This window comes from Hypomesus transpacificus, chromosome 2 (assembly GCF_021917145.1).
Source record: "Hypomesus transpacificus isolate Combined female chromosome 2, fHypTra1, whole genome shotgun sequence".
In the NCBI taxonomy this organism is placed as follows: Eukaryota; Metazoa; Chordata; class Actinopteri; order Osmeriformes; family Osmeridae; genus Hypomesus; species Hypomesus transpacificus.
In genome coordinates this window covers 761901-783408 of record NC_061061.1, presented here as the reverse complement: position 1 = coordinate 783408, position 21508 = coordinate 761901, and the positions used below count along the sequence as shown (strand labels likewise).

The 21508-nt window shown below is 51.7% G+C and overlaps 1 protein-coding gene across 3 annotated transcripts; it reads right to left on the bottom strand.

Moving 5' to 3' along the window:
• Positions 1–823: 823 nt before the first annotated feature.
• On the bottom strand, positions 824–21336 carry si:ch211-1i11.3 (mitogen-activated protein kinase kinase kinase 5). Of its 3 annotated transcripts, none has more exons than XR_006956568.1 (28): positions 20872–21336; positions 20608–20747; positions 19998–20185; positions 19567–19735; positions 18637–18743; positions 18166–18336; positions 17179–17291; positions 16332–16491; positions 15967–16117; positions 15286–15390; positions 14213–14262; positions 12975–13070; positions 12754–12838; positions 12245–12378; positions 11365–11492; positions 9816–9952; positions 9543–9648; positions 9153–9310; positions 7780–7981; positions 6791–6950; positions 6044–6209; positions 5735–5920; positions 5386–5491; positions 5037–5262; positions 4628–4740; positions 2256–2353; positions 1591–1758; positions 824–1487 (listed from the first exon to the last, which is right to left on the bottom strand). XR_006956568.1 is itself a non-coding variant. In XM_047026533.1 (28 exons), exons 1-28 carry the CDS (start codon positions 21197–21199, stop codon positions 1394–1396), a joined length of 3951 nt encoding a protein of 1316 aa, XP_046882489.1. In that variant the 5' UTR covers positions 21200–21336; the 3' UTR covers positions 825–1393. The 3 variants fall into 3 exon arrangements, 2 of the variants coding, with proteins under 2 accessions (XP_046882489.1, XP_046882480.1); XM_047026533.1 differs by having other exon boundaries at positions 825–1487; positions 1682–1758; positions 5735–5917; XM_047026524.1 differs by having other exon boundaries at positions 826–1487; positions 1682–1758.
• Between the last annotated feature and the right edge of the window lie 172 nt (positions 21337–21508).

The window sequence follows — 21508 nt, the reverse complement described above, 5'->3', positions numbered from 1 at the left end:
GCAGTTCCCGTAATCCTGAATGAGCAGGATGACAGGACAAACCAGGCAGCAGTCTCCTTGGTGATCAACAGTACAAACACAGTCGGGCGGAATGAGAGGAATTCAGACAGAGCAGCACACCCTCCTGCAGACCACGGTCCCACACTGACGCAATCCCTCCCTCCACCCCCCTTCTCTCCGTCTCTCTCCCTCCCTCCACCCCCCTTCTCTCCGTCTCTCTCCCTCCCTCCACCCCCCTTCTCTCCGTCTCTCTCCCTCCCTCCACCCCCCTTCTCTCCGTCTCTCTCCCTCCCTCCACCCCCCTTCTCTCCGTCTCTCTCCCTCCCTCCACCCCCCTTCTCTCCGTCTCTCTCCCTCCCTCCACCCCCCTTCTCTCCGTCTCTCTCCCTCCCTCCACCCCCCTTCTCTCCGTCTCTCTCCCTCCCTCCACCCCCCTTCTCTCCGTCTCTCTCCCTCCCTCCACCCCCCTTCTCTCCGTCTCTCTCCCTCCCTCCACCCCCCTTCTCTCCGTCTCTCTCCCTCCCTCCACCCCCCTTCTCTCCGTCTCTCTCCCTCCCTCCACCCCCCTTCTCTCCGTCTCTCTCCCTCCCTCCACCCCCCTTCTCTCCGTCTCTCTCCCTCCCTCCACCCCCCTTCTCTCCGTCTCTCTCCCTCCCTCCACCCCCCTTCTCTCCGTCTCTCTCCCTACCTCCACCCCCCTTCTCTCCATCTCTCTCCCTACCTCCCTCCCTTCCTTTCATTCTCCCTCCCTCTCTCTTTCCCTCCCTCTCCCTCTGTCTCTCTCTTCACTTCAGAACATCACGCCACATTCTATCAACCTTTTTTTTCTTTATTTTTGTTCCCGTCGGTTACAGACAAGTACACTGAATGACTCTCCGAGGAGTAGGTTGTTTCAGACAGAGCCTCCTTCTAGACGTCAGGGGTCAGAGGTCACCAACACACAACATTAGTACCATTTGTTTTTTATGTTGTTTATGTCTATGTTTCCTGAAACGTCCACTTTCACCTTGAGCATGTAAAAATGATAGAGTACTGCTTAGCTTAGATAGACACCGTCTTTTAGAAGAGCATTGTTGTGCTATGCTGCACTCACCTTACAGCTGTAAAGTGAACAAAACACATTCAATCAATGAAGTAACTGTCTTGTTTATTTACATAATGTGTCAATATATACAAATGTTAGTAGTAGTTTCAGTATAAAATTGCATCAGTGTAGACAAGTTAAATATCTAATCTCAGAATATGTCATGAGCAACAACTTTGATATTTTTCTCTCCTGAATTGTAAAGTTGTCATCTTAGTACATTCATAGGCCTATCTTACTTATTTCATGTGACCAATCAGTGGACACTGTTCTCAGGAAGTGGGCTGAGCTGGGCTCTGGAGTGACCAATCAGTGGACACTGTTCTCAGGAAATGGGCTGAGCTGGGCTCTAGACCTCCTCTTGGCAGTGATGGCAGCCCAGATACGGCACAACATCCCTCCTCTGGAAACAACACAGACCTGTCACAACACAAATAGCACCCTGGCAACACACACTCACACACATATATATATACACACACACACTCACACAAACACACAGTCACCTTCGACCCTGCTCCCCCCCTCATTAGCGTTCCTGTAGCGACTTCCTGTTTGTGTTCCGTGGGAGCGTGGTGATTGGTGGGGGCATCTCACCTGATCCCACAGTACACCAGGTCATCTCTGGAGGCCGTCAGCAGGAGACAGTCCAGGCTGAACCTGTGAGAGAGCAGCTGGAGAGACAAACACAGTCTCATCACCAGCACCAACACAGTCTCACCACCAGCACAGTCTCACCACCAGCACAGCCTCACCACCAGCACAGCCTCACCACCAGAACCAGCACAGTCTCACCACAAGCACAGTCTCACCACAAGCACAGTCTCACCACCAGCACAGTCTCACCACCAGCACGTCCTCACCACAAGCATCAGCACGTCCTCACCACAAGCACAGTCTCACCAGTTGTCAGTGTGTTGTCAGGGTGTTATCATGATGCAATCAGTGTGTTGTCAGGGTGCAGTGTGTTATCAGTATGTTATCAGGGTGCCATCAGTGTGTTGTCAGGGTGCAGTGTGTTATCAGTATGTTATCAGGGTGCTATCAGTGTGTTGTCAGGATGCTATAAGTGTGTTATCAGTGTTATCAGGGTGCTATCAGAGTATTGTCAGGGTGCAGTGTGTTATCAGTGTGTTGTCAGGGTGCAGTGTGTTATCAGTGTGTCCCCTACCTTGTCTATGGTGTCCTGGTCCACAGGAACAGCCCTTAGCCAGTTGACCAGGCCCTGGTCGTCATCCCTGGCAGCACTGGGTGGCGCAGCGCGTCTCTCTACAGGAAACACAAGATCCGAAGGCGTTGGGATACATAAATCAAATGTCAACAATAACATGAAAATGTAAAACTGTAGGGTCCTAAACCTGACTCAGAATCAGAATGTAGGATATCTGCTGGCGTGGTTATCTGTCGACAGATCTTGGCTATCTGCCGACAGATCTTGGCTATCTGCCGACAGATCTTGGCTATCTGCCGACAGATCTTGGCTATCTGCCGACAGATCTTGGCTATCTGCCGACAGATCTTGGCTATCTGCCGACAGATCTTGGCTATCTGCCGACAGATCTTGGCTATCTGCCGACAGATCTTGGCTATCTGCCGACAGATCTTGGCTATCTGCCGACAGATCTTGCCTCCCTGTAATACCACACCACACCCCTCTGCCTCCCTGTAGTACCACACCACACCACACCCCTCTGCCTCCCTGTAGCACCACACCACACCCCTCTGCCTCCCTGTAGCACCACACCACACCCCTCTGCCTCCCTGTAGTACCACACCCCATGCCTCCCTGTAGCACCACACCTCTCTGCCTCTCTGTAGTACCACACCACACCCCTCTGCCTCCCTGTAGTACCACACCACACCCCTCTGCCTCCCTGTAGTACCACACCTCTCTGCCTCCCTGTAGTACCACACCCCTCTGCCTCCCTGTAGTACCACACCCCTCTGCCTCCCTGTAGCACCACACCACACCCCTCTGCCTCCCTGTAGTACCACACCACACCCCTCTGCCTCCCTGTAGTACCACACCCCATGCCTCCCTGTAGTACCACACCTCTCTGCCTCCCTGTAGTACCACACCACACCCCTCTGCCTCCCTGTAGCACCACACCACACCCCTCTGCCTCCCTGTAGCACCACACCACACCCCTCTGCCTCCCTGTAGTACCACACCCCTCTGCCTCCCTGTAGTACCACACCCCTCTGCCTCCCTGTAGTACCACACCCCTCTGCCTCCCTGTAGTACCACACCCCTCTGCCTCCCTGTAGTACCACACCCCTCTGCCTCCCTGTAGCACCACACCTCTCTGCCTCCCTGTAGTACCACACCACACCCCTCTGCCTCCCTGTAGTACCACACCACACCCCTCTGCCTCCCTGTAGCACCACACCACACCCCTCTGCCTCCCTGTAGTACCACACCCCTCTGCCTCCCTGTAGTACCACACCCCTCTGCCTCCCTGTAGTACCACACCCCTCTGCCTCCCTGTAGTACCACACCCCTCTGCCTCCCTGTAGTACCACACCCCTCTGCCTCCCTGTAGTAACCCTAACCTCCCTGTAGTACCACACCCCTCTGCCTCCCTGTAGCACCACACCACACCCCTCTGCCTCCCTGTAGTACCACACCCCTCTGCCTCCCTGTAGTACCACACCCCTCTGCCTCCCTGTAGTACCACACCACACCCCTCTGCCTCCCTGTAGTACCACACCCCTCTGCCTCCCTGTAGTACCACACCCGTCTGCCTCCTTGTAGCACCACACCACACCCCTCTGCCTCCCTGTAGTACCACACCACACCCCTTTGCCTCCCTGTAGTACCACACCCCATGCCTCCCTGTAGTACCACACCTCTCTGCCTCCCTGTAGTACCACACCACACCCCTCTGCCTCCCTGTAGTACCACACCACACCCCTCTGCCTCCCTGTAGTACCACACCCCATGCCTCCCTGTAGTACCACACCCCTCTGCCTCCCTGTAGCACCACACCACACCCCTCTGCCTCCCTGTAGTACCACACCCCTCTGCCTCCCTGTAGTACCACACCCCTCTGCCTCCCTGTAGTACCACACCACACCCCTCTGCCTCCCTGTAGTACCACACCCATCTGCCTCCCTATAGTACCACACCACACCCCTCTGCCTCCCTGTAGTACCACACCTCTCTGCCTCCCTGTAGTACCACACCCCTCTGCCTCCCTGTAGTACCACACCCCTCTGCCTCCCTGTAGTAACCCTAACCTCCCTGTAGTACCACACCCCTCTGCCTCCCTGTAGTACCACACCACACCCCTCTGCCTCCCTGTAGTACCACACCCCTCTGCCTCCCTGTAGTACCACACCACGTCCAGAGGTGGCAGCAAACCACATCCTTCTCATTACAAGGTCCATGAACGCACTATAGACACGGCCCAAAATATGAATCTCCCTGCATCCTCCTGAATAAACATCTGAAGGTGTGCTCGGCCACAGAAAGCCTGGCCCAGCGATGATGCACTGTGCTCAGAGTGAGATTGGACGGCGTGGAGGTGAGGCCATACAGACCTGGGGGGTTCGCAGCCTGCCTGAGATGGTCGATCTCTTCCTGCTTCCTGTGGACGGACATCCTGACCAGATCCTGGTACTCCCTCTCTTTCAGCTCCAGCTGAGTTAGCAGTCTGGAACGCAAACCGACACCATCACTACCTCCTTCACTACCCCCATTACTTACTCCTCACCCCATCAGTAAAAGGGACCTTACAAATAAAGATTATTTTACCTTACAAATTTTAAATTATTGGTTGTCAGTAAGAACATGATAGACCAATGGGTTTGTTAAATGTTGAAGTAGGCCTCTGTACAGGATGTTAGCTACTGCTAGTGTTTACTATGATCTAAAAACGGTTAAGATTCCTAACTATTGAATGAACTAGGAATTAATGAGCAGACAAGAAAACAAACACTGTTTCGGCACCTTCTGGTCTCCAGTCGTAGGTTTCTCAGCTCCTGACTGAGGGGGCAGAAGCTGCTGAGGGCGAGGGCGGTAGGCGAGTCGAGGCTGGCCGCGGCGTCCTCCGGGGCCTCTGTCGCCCCCGGCAGAGCTGGAGGAAACACTTCAGGAAGCTCAGGATCACCTGCATGCTCCCGGTCAGAGGAGCTGTCCTCCGTCTCAAAGGACGACTGAAGCTGGAGCCTGAGCGCTGGAAAACATGGAGGAGTGAGAAAGAGAGGGAGAGAGAGAGACAGAGGGTCTCACCTGAGAGACAGACAGACAGACAGACAGACAGACAGACAGACAGACAGACAGACAGACAGACAGTTACCTGGCAGCAGCACTGTGATGGCGTCCCGTACGGCCTGTCTCAGGAGGTTATCCAGAGCAAACATCCAGTGAGGCTTCACCTGCTGATGCCTCAGAACCTTCTTCACCTACACACACACAAACCCAGGTTTGTTCTGCTATCCTAGGTGAGGGTTACTATACATTTCACACACCATTTATATATTCTAACAAACTTCATACATTTACCACACATTTCCGTACATACTTTACCACACACATCATACATAACTACACACTTCATATATTAGATTTCATTTATTACTACACACCTCCTGCTTTACAAACCCCAGAGCCTCTTTGCACCCCCTCTGATGAGTGTGGAGACCTACCGCGTCCTGAAAGCTGAACAGCACCGCCTGCAGGCTGTTGAGGGGTACTGCGGCGGCCAGCAGCGAAGCGCGCAGCTTCAGGAGACTGCTGGTCAGCAACTTTCTGTCCGGGGAGCGGATGTTCTCCCTCAGGCAGCCAATCAGATCGCAGATGTGTTCCACAGTGACACACGCCCCCTCTGTCTTCTGAGAGAAGCGAGGTCCGAGGAAGGAATGCACACACACACACACAGATACACACAGTCAGACACAGACACAGACAGTCACACACACACACACCACATTCAGAGAGTGGTGTCCCAGCCCTACCGGAGGCAGCGTGTCCTGGATGTTGGCGAGGACGAGGCTAATGTCGTCTGTCAGGACCCTGTGCAGGGTGGCCCTCCTCTCGCTGTCCTTCCTCAGCAGGAACAGGCCCAGGTTCTCCCCCGTGGACGAGGGGCTGCCCAGGTCCCCCACAGGCTCCTCCGGAACCCTGGACACCAGGGGGCGCCACACGCGTCAACAAACCACCTCAGGGGCGAGCCTCGTAGGCCGAGGCCCTACTGCAGGGGCTCTGGTTCGATTCCAGCCTGGGCCATTTCCTACATGTCCTCCCCCCTCTCTCTCCCCCCTCTCTCTCCCCCATCTCTCTCCCCCCTCTCTCTCCCCCCTCTCTCTCCCCCCTCTCTCTCCCCCCTCTCTCCCTGTCCCTGTAATACTGTCGCTGGCTCTCAACAAAGCAGAGATGTCAAACATAAGACACCCACCCACAGCTTCCATTTGAACAGAAACAGGACTTGCTTTTTCAATAATAATAGTAATAATAATAGTACTAATGCCTTCCACCCTATTTATACTGGTCCCTTCACTGTGGGCAATCTCAGGGCGCTAGGTCGTTAAAAAACGAATTCAAGCCATCAATAAATAGCAAAAACGAGATTGATTAAAACCCATTAAAGAGTGCATCCACTTAGGATAAGTGCTATTAAAGATAAGGCTTAAAACTTCCACAGCAGTGCTGCTGGATATCACAAAGTAGCGTGAGGTACGAGACGCCTGTCACTAATGACTCACGGCAGGAAGCAGCTGCTGGTAGGCGGGCTTTCGGCGATGTCACTTCCCCTGAGGCCAGACTTCGACCAGCGCAGGTCGAGGGAGCAGGAGAGGTCGACCATGTCAGAGGTCGTGTCCTCCACAAACACCGCGACAGGCACAGACATGCTGCGCTGGTATTCTGCATCACATCAGTTCACAGATCAGACATGCTGCGCTGGTATTCTGCATCACATCAGTTCACAGATCAGACATGCTGCGCTGGTATTCTGCATCACATCAGTTCACAGATCAGACATGCTGCGCTGGTATTCTGTATCACATCAGTTCATAGAAGTGGCAGGTGAAGCCTCTGGAGCAGGTGAAGCCTCTGGATGTTTGCTCTGGATAACCTCCTGAGACAGGCAGTACAGGGGGTCCTGACCCGGAGAGAGGGGGATCTGACCTGCAGAGAGGGGGATCTGATCTGCAGAGAGGGGGATCTGATCTGGAGAGAGGGGGATCTGATCTGCAGAGAGGGGGATCTGATCTGCAGAGAGGGGGATCTGATCTGCAGAGAGGGGGATCTGATCTGGAGAGAGGGGGGTCTGATCTGGAGAGAGGGGGGTCTGATCTGCAGAGAGGGGGATCTGATCTGCAGAGAGGGGGATCTGATCTGGAGAGAGGGATCTGATCTGCAGAGAGGGGGATCTGATCTGGAGAGAGGGGGATCTGATCTGCAGAGAGGGGGATCTGATCTGCAAAGAGGGGGATCTGATCTGGAGAGAGGGGGGTCTGATCTGCAGAGAGGGGGGTCTGATCTGCAGAGAGGGGGATCTGATCTGCAGAGAGGGGGGTGCGATCTGCAGAGAGGGGGATCTGATCTGGAGAGAGGGGGATCTGACCTGCAGAGAGGGGGGTGCGATCTGCAGAGAGGGGGATCTGATCTGCAGAGAGGGGGATCTGACCTGCAGAGAGGGGGGTGCGATCTGCAGAGAGGGGGATCTGATCTGCAGAGAGGGGGATCTGACCTGCAGAGAGGGGGATCTGGGTCTGGGGCTCCGGCCGGGGCCTGGTCCTCTTCCTGGGGCTGGTTCTCAGGAACCCGTCCCTCAGGAGCAGGGAGGCCGTGGCCCTGCCATCCGGGTCGGGGTTGAAGCAGCTCATTAGGAAGCGCTTCGCCTCGTCAGACATGCAGGCAGGAACCTCCGGGTGGATCTTGAACATGCCCACCTGCAGATCACATGACCTTCCCTCGTCAAGCTGGTGGAGGTGTCAGCATTCAGGATCAGACAGTTCTTCTGCAGCTGCACTGTTCTGTTCTGATTAGCAGATGTGGGTGAAACTGAGGTATTCTGCTTTTTGCCCTGAACTTTCACATCTGTGCTGTGGTGAGGTGCTACATAGGTGTGGAAGAGCGGGCTTCCTGTGAGTCACCAACTTCCTGTTGTGGTACTCAGGTGTCCATGCAGACGCCATGCCCTGCTGTAGCTGTCTGCTCAACAGACCAAGCCTGGGTGTTCCATAACAGCCTGGGTGTTCCATAACCCCAGATCCTAGCACCTTCAAAATTTTTCTGACAAAAGCCGCGGGTTATACCCCGATTTTACATCGTTCTTGTGGTGGTGCGGTTTACATTTCGATGCGGCTTAAAGCATGGTTTTATAACAAAACAACAGTAGAAACACTTTTCTGAATGCTATTTAACTCGTTAAGGAGTAGTGCCGCACATATGTGATCGTTCGAATGCGGGTCTCACAGCGTAACGTCGCATGCGATTTCAAACATTCCAACTGAATATCTTCCAATGAACAAAAACTATGGCACAAACGCTTTAGTATGGCTTCATAATGTACTAAATGAGACAAGTAACAACATTGCATGGTAGTAGCATTGCTACGAGTATTATGCTAGCTAACTTAGCCCGTCAGCTAACTAAAGCTAGCTAGCTGCCGTTTCAGAAAAATAACTTGCGCTTTGGGGACTGTCGGAAATATTTAGAACTCACGCGTCTAAAGGTAAATATTAGTTTATTCCTGGGCAATAGAAAACATACGTTACGCACTTACTTTAGTTTTCGAAGTGTTTTATACATCCTACAAGATCGCCTATACTCGTGCATTGCTTGGTATCATTGTTCCCGTATCAAGTGCGGCATGTATTCCCGCGCGGTTTATACTCAGATTTACAAACACAAAGTTCCTATTCTGGTGGGGTGCGGTTTATAGAAAATGCGTCCTATTTTCCTAAATGTACTGTAATAATAATCATAATGTACACTTTTATCCACAGAGACGTGCAGTCCAGGCGGTATTTGAACCTGCGGCCTCTTACATCTGCAGTCCAATGAATGCTCTAACCAGTAAGCTACAGATCAGAACAGGCTGAGGTGAGGGTGTGTTGCCTTGAACATGGCTGCCTGAGGGCTTCCCAGCTCGTGGAAGGGGGGCTTGCCCGTGGCCATCTCTATGACAGTGCAGCCCAGGGACCAGATGTCCGCCGGCTTGCCGTAGCCCCGGGGTCCCTGGTCTATGATCTCTGGGGCCATGTACTGCAGAGTACCTGGAACACAGCACAGCCAGCACTGAGCCCACATGCTCCACAGCACATGAGGTACACACACACACACACACACACACTTCATACCTGATGGTATACTTTATACATAACCACACACTTCATGCATTACAATACATACATGAACATACATACATTTATAAGTAGTTGTATGCTACACACTTCATACATTACCACACATGTGCTACAGGTAGTCCCTCCATCCCTCCCTCCTCACCAGTGAAGGTCTCTGTACAGGGGTTGATTCCAGCCAAGCGTTTAGATGTTCCGAAATCAGAGATCTTCAGAACGCCACTGTAAGTGTTGATCAGCACATTATCCCCCTAGTGGACAACACAGGAACTACCATGGTCATTACATCTTTTCAGCTTCCAGGCACGGCTAACAAAAAGAATACTTTGTGTGCAACACTAACATCTCAATTAAAATACTGCATAGTGCATTGCAGCAAAATCAACATGGTGCAACATGTAACTATTTAGAGGCCCACCTTGATGTCTCTGTGGACAATCTGGTTGTCGTGGAGATATCGGAGTCCCTCCAGGATCTGTTTGGTGTAGAAGGTGATGGTGGCCTCGTTGTCCTTCAGGGGCCCCCACTTGGAGCGCAGCAGCGACGACAGGCTGCCTGACGGGGGCGGAGGAACACAGGGCTTCACCTTCTACAAGAGCTAGATCTACGATGCGCTGCTAGGACCAATCCATATGTCCTTCAAATGTCCCCATTTCCAGTCTTTAACCATCTCGATAAAGGGAACATAGTTAGCTAGTTAGTTTTTCAGGATGTTGCTTTGAGGGTTATATGGACACCAGCCACCAGGGGCAACACTCCCCACATGGATCGCAGTGTCCCCACATTATGGTGAAATCCCAGTTGTTCACTCCCCTAACACGCCCTGACTTCCTGTCACACTCAGACGGCAAGTTCCTGGAACCCAGAATAGATGTGTGTCGTAACTGGCCTGTCTGGATCCCTACACAGAAGTATGAATCCACCACACCACTGAGGTGAGAGACATGCCCTGCTAATTACAACTGAAGCTACGCCCAAATCCTCACAATCCAGCTCCTCAGAATCATCTCCAAGGATGACATCATGTCACAACTGTCAAAGAAAATGTCTTGCTGGACTGTGTTGATTTGAATATAGTCAAAGACGGCGGTTTCAATACAATTTATTTAGACTATACAATTACATATGAATAAACAAAGCTTTGCTGATCAGTCATTAACGAAGGGGGTGCCATCCACGCAGATCGTTCGTTCCATCTTCAAACAATACTTTTAATGAACACAAACAATGAAACAGGACACAGTCCTTCTCTAGCCTAAGTTCAGAGCATCTATGCATATGACCAACATTTCTACAACACGCCACACACAGCTGGTGTGAACATGATGGCCAGCGAGAGATGATTCTGGAATGAATGTATGAAATAAACAAGTAAGGGGTTGAGGCAGAGACAGACAGCTAGAACCAGAGACTAGAGAGACAGACAGCTAGAACTAGAGACAGACAGCTAGGACCAGAAACTAGAGAGACAGACCGCTAGGACTAGAGACTAAAGAGACAGACAGCTAGGACCAGAGACTAGAGAGACAGACAGCTAGGACCAGAGACTAGAGAGACAGACAGCTAGGACCAGAGACTAGAGAGACAGACAGCTAGAACTACAGACTAAAGAGACAGACAGCTAGGACCAGAGACTAGAGAGACAGAAAGCTAGAACTATAGACGAGAGAGACAGACAGCTAGGACCAGAGACTAAAGAGACAGACAGCTAGAACTAGAGAGACAGACAGCTAGGAGCAGAGTCTAGAGAGACAGACAGCTAGGACCAGAGACTAGACAGACAGAAAGCTAGAACTAGAGACGAGAGAGACAGACAGCTAGGACCAGAGACTAAAGAGACAGACAGCTAGAACTAGAGAGACAGACAGCTAGGACCAGAGACTAGAGAGACAGACAGGACCAGAAGACACCTGCTGGGGGTGTACCTCCAGGGTTAGAGACAGACAGACCCAGAAGAGGGGTTGTACCTCCAGGAACTTCCTCCATGAAGATCTTGATGAAGTGGTCCTGGCTGACTGAGCCCAGGTACTGCACAATGTTCCTGTGTTTCAGACGCTTGTGCAGGGCGATCTCTTCATGGAGGGGCTGGGAGTAACTGGACACACACACACGCAGTCGTTAGCACTAGCTTAGCTATGTCACCACCCTTTTGTTTGTCTAATGTAAAACAGACAATGCAAACTAGGACGCTAATAAACATAGCTAGCTAGCTAGCTAGCTTCATGTAACTTCCAGCTTTGTCAACAACCACACAGAGGGGCGAGGTCACGAGGTCATGACCAGCAGAGTGGGAGGGTGGTGAACCGCTGAATGCTACATTAGTTTGAAAACAGAAGGATTCTATTTGAGTAATACTGAAGCAGCTGTCACATAGGAGAGACAGAGCCCGTTCTGTGGCCTGCAGAGGGTGAGCTTCATAATATCCCCTTCCTGCTTGTCAGGCTTGGGGCCACTAGCCCCTCTGAGAGATCAGCTCTGAAGCTCAGAGACTGTAGGTCGAGGCCTGGTAAACATGCACAGTCTGTGGGGAAAACTGTTCTGGGGTGGAGCTGCACAGGGAGATGGCTGCCAAATAGTTTCTAGAAATATCCATTAGTGCTCCTGGGAAAACATGTTTTCCAATCACAGGGCTGCACTTTAGTTAACTACAGTAAACTATTATAGCCTTTCAGATAATCATGTGATCATTTAGCAGACGCCTTTATCCAAAGCACTGGCCAGAAGGGGGATTTGAACCTGGGACCTCTTGATCTGCAGTCAAATACTCTAACCTCGAGCTACACCCATCCCCAGGTCCCTGGGATGATGGAGTGAGAAGGGAGGAGAGAGTGTGTGTGTGTTCCTTACGTGCTGTCTCTCTCTGGTATCTCCTTGATGGCGATGCGTACTTGGTTGCTCAGGTCTCTCCCAGCGTACACCACTCCGTACGTGCCTTTACCCAGAACCACCTTGTCTCCGCTGGGGCTGGTCTCGTAGATGAACTACCGGAGGGAGACCACCCGCTCGGATCACAACCGTGTGTGCATAGGACTGTGTGTGTCTGCATAGGACTGTGTGTGTGTTGCAAGTGTGTGTTGTATGTGCATTTGGTCGTGGGACAGAACGTAGATGTGTGTGCAGTACATGCGTGTGTGTGTGTTTGTGTTGCTGGGAATAGATGTGGAATTTCACAGGCTACCATAACCAAATATGTGGAAAGGGAGCTGAAAAACAGATGTCTTCCAAGACACCACTGACAAACACGCACAAACACACAGTGTGGCAGAGGGGGAGGGAAGAAGGGAGAGTAGCCAAGGTAGGAGAGAGGGAGGGGGAGGGAGAGAGAGGAACAGGGAGAGGGGAAGGGAATATCTAACCTCCAGTACTCCTGCAGTCAGAGAGCTGGGATCCTCCTGTGTAGCTTCCGTCTGTCTCAGGAGAGAGTTCACCAGCTCACAGAACCTGCCAGAACACAGGGCGTAACGAATGCCCTGGGGCGCTCACACACACACGCACACCTGTAAACACACCCATGCTTACAGACAAACACACACTTGGTCATGCACGCGCACACCCCCCCACACGCAGTGAGGCTCACCCTTTACAGTGGAGTTCGCTGGGAAAGCACAGCTGGAAGTCGTCAGAGTTGTAGAGGACGTACAGGAAGCAGCTCCGCTCGTCAAACTTGGACACGCTGAGGATGACATCACCATCAGCAACACCATGGACCCACTACACATGTTTATAGAGGGATGGTTCTGCTGCACGCTAATGTGACTGAGTTAAACTGGTTAACCCGGTCCTCATTATAAACACTGCCCACCCACGCCACTAAAGACCTAGCTTTTCAGTGGCGTAGCTGGTTAAAGGGGTGTTTAGGAAAGGGGGTGGTCCACGTGCCTACACCTGCTACACTCATTCAGGAATGATGTCAGCATCATCAACATGGAAAACACAGCTGCAAGACTCTACATGTAAAGTACTTACTCGTCAATACAATTAACCATTAAAAAGAAACTAAAACATTTGGGGAGTTACGATTTGGGGAAAGCTTTAAAAGAAGGGAAACAACCCCCCCCATCCCCGACTCCGCCCACAACCATGGTGACTTGTGATGTGGGAGGACAGCAAACACAGGAGAGGTTTGGCAGAGGATGTTTACACAAAATTCTGGAACAAATTAATCATTACAAATGCTTTACACCTTGGAGGAAGTCATTCTAGGATTTGGGGGCATTTAAATATCTAAATTAACATCCATTATCAAGGACAACACTGCTGGAACATGGGGTACGCCTTGGAGGTTTGTTCTTAAAAACACCATAACATCCGACCATGTCACATCGGGGCCAAAGCTGCACAGAGATACAGCTGGAAGGGGCGTCTGGAGAACCATCCACTCTACTACTAACAAAGTTTCCTCTTTCAGCCAAGTCAAATGTTTACATGCAGAATCATGGAATATTCCTGGACACAAGTATCCTCACAAGAGCCTTTCGTCCTTAAGAGGGCTGGAGACAGAAGACGTCAAGAACGTGTGTTGTAATGGAGGGGAACAGGGGGTAGCGTGTTGTTATGGAGGACAATGGGGGGTAGCATGTCAAACACAAACGGAACAGAAACAATTACTTCTTTAGCCAAAGTGGCGACTGACTGAGCAAGCAAAATAAGTGTAAAGTACACAGTGAAGTGGATCCTCTGCTTCAAAAGTAACACAGATGCCCAAACACACACACACATCCTGTGAAACAGCAAAGTTTAAGGAGTGTGTGAGAGAGGGTCCATGTGATGTGCTGTGATTGGTCCATGTGCTGTGCCGTGATTGGACACACATACCTCACACCCCGGATGGCAGCAGCTGGGAAGGTCCACTGGTGCAGGCCTTTCTGAGGAGAGACACAGCACGCCATCAGCGCACACACAGTTTACACACACACACACACACACACACAGTGTACACACACAGATACAGTGTACACACACACAGATACACAGATACAGTGTACACACACACAGATACAGTGTACACGCACACACACACAGATACACACATACAGTGTACACACACACACAGATACAGTGTACACACACACACAGGTACATTTACATTTAGTCATTTATCGCTCTGGATAAGAGCGTCTGCTAAATGACTAAATGTAAATGTAATTTAGCAGACGCTCTTATCCAGAGCGACTTACAGTAAGTACAGGGACATTCCCCCCGAGGCAAGTAGGGTGAAGTGCCTTGCCCAAGGACACAACATCATGTGACACGGCGGGGAATCGATCCGGCAACCTTCTGATTACTAGCTCGACTCAGCTCAGCCATCTGACTCCCAGATACAGTGTACACACACACACACAGATACAGTGTACACACACACGCGTCTGTATTTGGTTTCGAAGAGACCTAGTGGAGCAGACTAACTGAGGTGTGGATGAAAACCCAGCACACCTTCTCTGGTTAAACATTCACTGGCTTTAACAGCGGCTCCCAGAAGGCTGCTGGAGCGAGCCGTCACAACAGTCTGGCCTCACAGCAGTGCCCTGCTACGTGACAGTTATCCTCCTGGGGGGGGGGGGGGGTACCCTATACATGACAGTACTTATTCTCCTGGGGGGGGTACCCTATACATGACAGTACTTATTCTCCTGGTGAGGAGGGGGGGGGGGGTGGGGTGGAAGGGAGGTGGGTGGGTGGGTGAGGCAGGTAGGAGGTGAGTGAGGTGTGTAAGGAGGTGGTCAGATGGCTGAGCGGCTAGGGAATCAGGCTACCAATCAGAAGGTTGCCGGTTAGATTCCCAGCCGTGCCAAATTACATTGTGTCCCTGGGCAAGGCACTTCACCCTGCTTGCCTGGATAAGAGCGTCTGCTAAATGTAAATGTACGGAGGTTGGCACCTCAGGTTACCTGGGGGGGGATGACGTGTTTGAGCTGCACGGTGCAGCTGTCGTCCTCCTCGCTCACGCACACGATGCTGGGCTGCAGCAGCTTGCTAGGCTCCATGACCAGCACCTCAAACAGCAACACAACACATTTACACTGGAGAAAACGGACTACATTACCCAGCATTCAGTTACACAGCAGACTACATTACCCAGCATTCAGTAACACAGCAGACAGCTGACTACATTACCCAGCATTGAGTTACACAGCAGACAGCTGACTACATTACCCAGCATTCAGTAACACAACACACATCTGACTACATTTCCCAGCATTCCCTCACACTGGAAATAATAAACTACATCACCCAGAATTCACTTACACCGGAGATAGCTGACTACATTACCCAGCATTTGGTTCCACTGGAAATAACTGACAACATTACCAAGCATTCAGTTCTAACAGTGCTAGCTGACTAAATTACAGAGCATCCAGGTACACTGTAGCTAGCTCTCGACAACAACCTACATATTCTGCTGTGCTGTCTAGCCCCGTCCATTAGAGACCAGGAGGATATGGGAGCTGTAGTCTTACATTAGAGGCCAGGAGGATATGGGAGTTGTAGTCTTACATTAGAGACCAGGAGGATATGGGAGTTGTAGTCTTACATTAAAGACCAGGAGGATATGGGAGTTGTAGTCTTACAGGGCAGCGTCCGGTGGACTCGGAGGGCTTGCAGGCCTGCAGCAGCAGCTCCATCCAGAAGTCCATGGTGTCCTGGTGAGGAGAGCGCACCTCCGGGGGCTTGGAGAACTGACGGTACAACACATAGGTCTCCATGATGGAGCCCACGTACCTGCAGACAGGACAGCATGTGAGCCTCCTGCCAGGGACACACAGGACTGCTGTGTCCCAGAGGGGCTCTGGAGGGGGGAGACCTTCAGACAGGGCTCTCTGTGGGGCGTAGATGGGGGTTCAGCAGGGGGGGGAGGGGGAGGAAGGGCTGGAGGTGGTGGGTGGAGGGGAAGGGAGGAGGGGAATGGAGGAGGAGGAAGGAGGGGAGGCCTCACCACATTGGGGCCTTGAGGCGGTAGAGTTTCTCTGAGGCCTGGATGACCTTGCGGGGCTCGTTGGCCAGGATGCTGGCCCCCAGGTAGAAGCCCACATCCCAGTAGTCCTGCATCTTCTCCAGGGAGCCCTTCCTCCCCAGCAGGGTGCTCAAGGTCACGCCTGGACACACACACACACACACACACACACACACACACACACACAGAGAAGCAGGAAGACACGCACACAACGGCAGGACGACTCAAACACACACAGGCAGGAAGACACACATACACAGGCAGACACACACACACACACAGGCAGACACACACACACAGGCAGACACACACACACACACACACAGGCAGACAAACACACACAGGCAAACACACACACATACACAAACCCAAGCAGAGACACGCATGCAAGGTTTATTTAGCCATTTATAAATGAATGAGATTGACTATGTATAGCTGTTTTAATAATGTATGAGTAATGTCTTATAAAGGATTAACTTTTCACTACTAACTAATGCATTAAGCAGTAGAGGAATTATACAGTATTGTCTAGTGTAGTAAGGGTTCTTATGGTTTTAGGGCATTAAATAATCATGACCTTGGAAACACAGACTAGGCTAAACCACTAATGTATCCATGTACACCAGTGTGTATGAAGACATTATAGAACGGTACAAGTAGCTAAGCGGCTTGCTCAACTAGTAGGTTTACGAAAAGAGATTAATAAAATCCTTCCTTTAGTTCTTTATAGTGATAGTATTTAACCCTAGTACTAACCCTAGCCCCCCGCAGTCCTGTTGACATGAGCACAGACAGGGATAAACACAGGAGGTACTGTAACTCAACACACCTATTTTTCGCAGCTCAATTGAGGTGTCAAATTCATGCCCTGCAGCCATGAGCAGGACCACGTTGTTGATTCCAGAGTGGAGGCTGGGCTCGCTCTCAAACGCCTTGCCGTACCTGCAAGCCCAGGCGCGTTGGAGCGCGTTAGCGTGGGAGCGCGTTAGCGCACTAGCATGTTAGATGGAACACACCTCACACCTCCCTGAAGGCCATCAGCTGATCTCCAGCTGATTTGAAATGTTAAGATGTGAATGATTGTTGTACGTGCCTTTGCTTAAATGCTTCTGCTGAATGAATACAATATAAACATGTACTGGAGTAACAGGAACAGAGAGGGTTAGGGAGGTCAGGTGAGAGGGGGTGGTGCTGGGTTAGGGAGGCCCAGAGAGAGTGGGGTGGTGCTGGGGTAGGGAGGCCCAGAAAGAGGGGGTGATGCTGGGGTAGGGAGGCCCAGAGAGAGAGGGTGGTGCTGGGGTAGGGAGGCCCAGAGAGAGGGGGTGGTGCTGGGGTAGAGAGGCCCAGAGAGAGGGGGTGGTGCTGGGGTAGGGAGGCCCAGAGAGAGAGGGTGGTGCTGGGGTAGGGAGGCCCAGAGACAGGGGGTGGTGCTGGGGTAGGGAGGCCCAGAGAGAGGGGGTGGTGCTGGGGTAGGGAGGCCCAGAGAGAGGGGGTGGTGCTGGGGTAGGGAGGCCCAGAGAGAGGGGGTGGTGCTGGGGTAGAGAGGCCCAGAGAGAGGGGGTGGTGCTGGGGTAGGGAGGCCCAGAGAGAGAGGGTGGTGCTGGGGTAGGGAGGCCCAGAGACAGGGGGTGGTGCTGGGGTAGGGAGGCCCAGAGAGAGGGGGTGGTGCTGGGGTAGGGAGGCCCAGAGAGAGGGGGTGGTGCTGGGGTAGGGAGGCCCAGAGAGAGAGGGTGGTGCTGGGTTAGGGAGGCCCAGAGACAGGGGGTGGTGCTGGGGTAGAGAGGCCCAGAGAGAGGGGGTGGTGCTGGGGTCTCACCAGTAGCTGGCCTGGTCTCTGCTACTCTGCTCTCTGAACCCGGAGCTCAGGAACATGTCTTTGTAGATGCGGCCACACAGACAGTACACGTCCGACGCCACCTTCCCCTCAGACTCCACGAGGGGCAGGATCACAGACAAGGCCAGGGCACGATCTCCTGGACGATTCCTCCTGGTCATCACAAACACGAGGAGGGTAGGGGGAAGGGGGAGGAGGGGAGTGGAGGGGAAGAGGAGAGGAGGGGAGAGGAGTGGAGGGGAGTGGAGGGGAAGAGGAGAGGAGGGGGGGCAGGGCGAGGTTAGAACAACAATCTCCTAGCTGTGGACTAGGAACAGTGTGGACCAGGAACAGTGTTCCAGAGAAATCCTCTCTTTCCCCTGACAAGGGTACTCAGTTTCAGCTGATAGCCTTATCCGAACATCAGGGTAAATAAGGGTGTAACTACTCAAACAGGTGCTACAAGACAAGTACCTGTTTAGTGCAAATATGTAATGGAATTTGATGTTCTGTTGGGCTGTGACGAGGCACATGGGTAGGTCAGTCAACGTCTCCACCAGCTTGATTATAGCATCGTAGTCCTGCAGAGACAAACCAGTCTGCATCACAGTACATTATTCACAGCTATAATCCTTATCACATAGTGTACTCCATGTGAAGACAAAATCTACAGGGAAGATAGATGAATTCTCACTACTACTGACTACTGCTGCAGATGAATGTTTGTAGTAAAGATCTTGTTTCCATTGCAGAGAAGAATAGAGACATGTTGGTTTACCGATGCAGTGTTTGTTTAACATAGTTATGTTAGCTGTGCATTTCCTTTAGTGTTGACAGACTGTGGTCATTCATTCTACAGAGGTCAAGAGTGGGCGTCATTGTGTTAACCATCCTACACACACACACACACACACACACACACAAGCCTCAACATCAGACCAGGAAGCCCATGCAAAACAGTCACCACCAGTCACCAAGACTTTGCCCTTCATTTACCTGCATGTCCTAAGGTCAGTAGGACCTACCTGCATGTCCTAAGGTCAGTAGGACCTACCTGCATGTCCTAAGGTCAGTAGGGCCTACCTGTATGTCTGTAGGTCAGTAGGGCCTACCTGTATGTCCCTGTAGGTCAGCAGGGCCTACCTGTATGTCTGTAGGTCAGCAGGGCCTACCTGTATGTCTGTAGGTCAGCAGGGCCTACCTGTATGTCTGTAGCTCAGTAGGGCCTACCTGTATGTCTGTAGGTCAGTAGGGCCTACCTGTATGTCTGTAGGTCAGCAGGGCCTACCTGTATGTCTGTAGGTCAGTAGGGCCTACCTGTATGTCTGTAGGTCAGCAGGGCCTACCTGTATGTCTGTAGGTCAGTAGGGCCTACCTGTATGTCTGTAGGTCAGTAGGGCCTACCTGTATGTCCCTGTAGGACAGCAGCAGGTTCATGACGATGTCGGGGCTGAGCAGCTCCACTGTGTCCAGGCGGGCCTGGATGCGGCCCAGCTCCTGACTCAGGTCCTGCCCGCTGAAGCGCTCACGTGCCGTCCGGATCTCACGGCGGATGGACTCGCGGAAATACTCGCTGTGAGGAGAGGACTTCAGTCAAGATCAGGGGCGCTTCTGGGGGGGGGCAGTGCCCCTGTGACAAATGTTTGAATAAGGCTCAATACTTCTGAACACAGTATTTTGCCTGTTAATGCCTGCAATGAGGAAAACTAACAATAATGTTTAATGTAACTAACTGCCCCCCCCCACCTCCTCCTCGAGTACCAGCGAAGGAAAAGATCGGGCGACTCCCCCCTCCCCCCTTTTCGTTTCTCTGGTAGTCTTGTAGGAGGTCTGACCTGGAGTGAATGTGCACGTTGTCCAGCAGGTGAACTAGCCGTTCCACCAGCGGGGTGAGCAGAGGCTCGAGCATGAAGCTGGGCTGCATCAGGTCGTTAATGCCCTTCATGAGGCTCGGGTCGCAGGCCAACACCTTGCCCTGGGGAGTCACGATGTACGGGAGGAAGGTGTAGCTTCCACACTGTTCCTGGGGAGAGACCGAGGTTTGGTCTTTATAGAAAGTTATTTTGCAAAGTTCACAAACTAACTTTATCAACGTGCTGGCTAGCAACGTCCGCACCATGTGCCGCTTTCTGATTACAATGTTTGGCTCTAGACAATAGCCTACTTTGACTTGACTGACTGTGTCCTATCAGATTTCAGTTTGCAACACATCAGATAATATACTGTACTGGAACCTATAGGGAAGGCCCGACTTATTACCCGATGGATTCTTAACCGTGTCGAATGTCATTGTAACATACTGTAGCTTGCTGATCTAAAAATTGGCAATGCCCGCTTTCAATAACAGTGCGTTGTGAATAATTGACCGTTTCCAAAGCTGATCATCTGTAAACCAAATTGTAATTAAGCGGCTAGAACACAGGGACTGCATCTGCTGTAGCCTACCTTAAGGGCTTGTAGGTCACTCTCCTGCTTGTAGAAGTACAAAATGATGTTGTTGGTCATGCTGAAACTCTCTCTCACACCCAGGTGATAAAACAGCGACGGCTGGCAGAAGGTGTCGCTCATCTCCACGACAGCAACATCTGCAGGGGGAAAAGTCCAACACATTCCTTTACATGTCTCTGACAAATGTTTATCACACAAACTTTCTCAAACCGCCAAAATATGCTTTGGTTGCTTTTGAGTAGGCAACATGCCTGCACTTGCCTGCGTTGTAGAAGCTATCCAGAATGTCCGTCGTTCCGAGCGAGATTCTTTCGAATGGAATGGATTGAAACACCGCATGTGTGTCCGCGCAAGCTTCCTTGAGACATTTTAATGACAAATTCTCTTCAGCTTGAGGCACCGATGCATCTTCGGTCACTATGTACGCCACAGCGACAGCCCTATTGCGACTCCGGGGTGAAATCAGGTTTTTGTTGGTGCTGCTTAAGTCCAACGTCAGGGGATCCTGCCATAGAGTTCCTGACACCCACACGGGATCCTTTCTCTTCACCTCGTGCAGGCTCATTCGCCGGCGTTCGGTTGTATACATGCTGTCGATACAGCAAGCAGTCAGACGCGCTCATTCATGCTGCTGTACCCTTTTCTGTGATAATAGGAGAAGTGATCCTGTATTCCCCAGGTGTGCCTTGCCAGTCTCTCCTCTCCGGTGACATTCCCGTAACCCCTCCCATTTCCACTCGCCTTCTTAAAAGTGAAACTCAAACTTAGGGCTGGTTTTTATGGCTCTTCTGCGACATCTGCTGTCAAACAAGGTTGCTCAATTTTTATTTATTTTTTAAACCCACAAAACAAAAAAGAAGAACTTGCTATGACCTCATCGAAACCTTGAATAAATCGG

Coding starts and splice junctions, on each gene's coding strand:
- si:ch211-1i11.3 (XM_047026524.1), bottom strand. CDS start 21,199: ATGTATACAACCGAACGCCGGCGAATGAGCCTGCACGAGGTGAAGAGA. Junction 18,744..19,566: donor TGTCCTACAGGGACATACAG/GTAGGCCCTACT, acceptor TTGTCTCTGCAG/GACTACGATGCTATAATCAA. Junction 5,492..5,734: donor TGTTCAGCTTTCAGGACGCG/GTAGGTCTCCAC, acceptor GTGTGTGTGTAG/GTGAAGAAGGTTCTGAGGCA.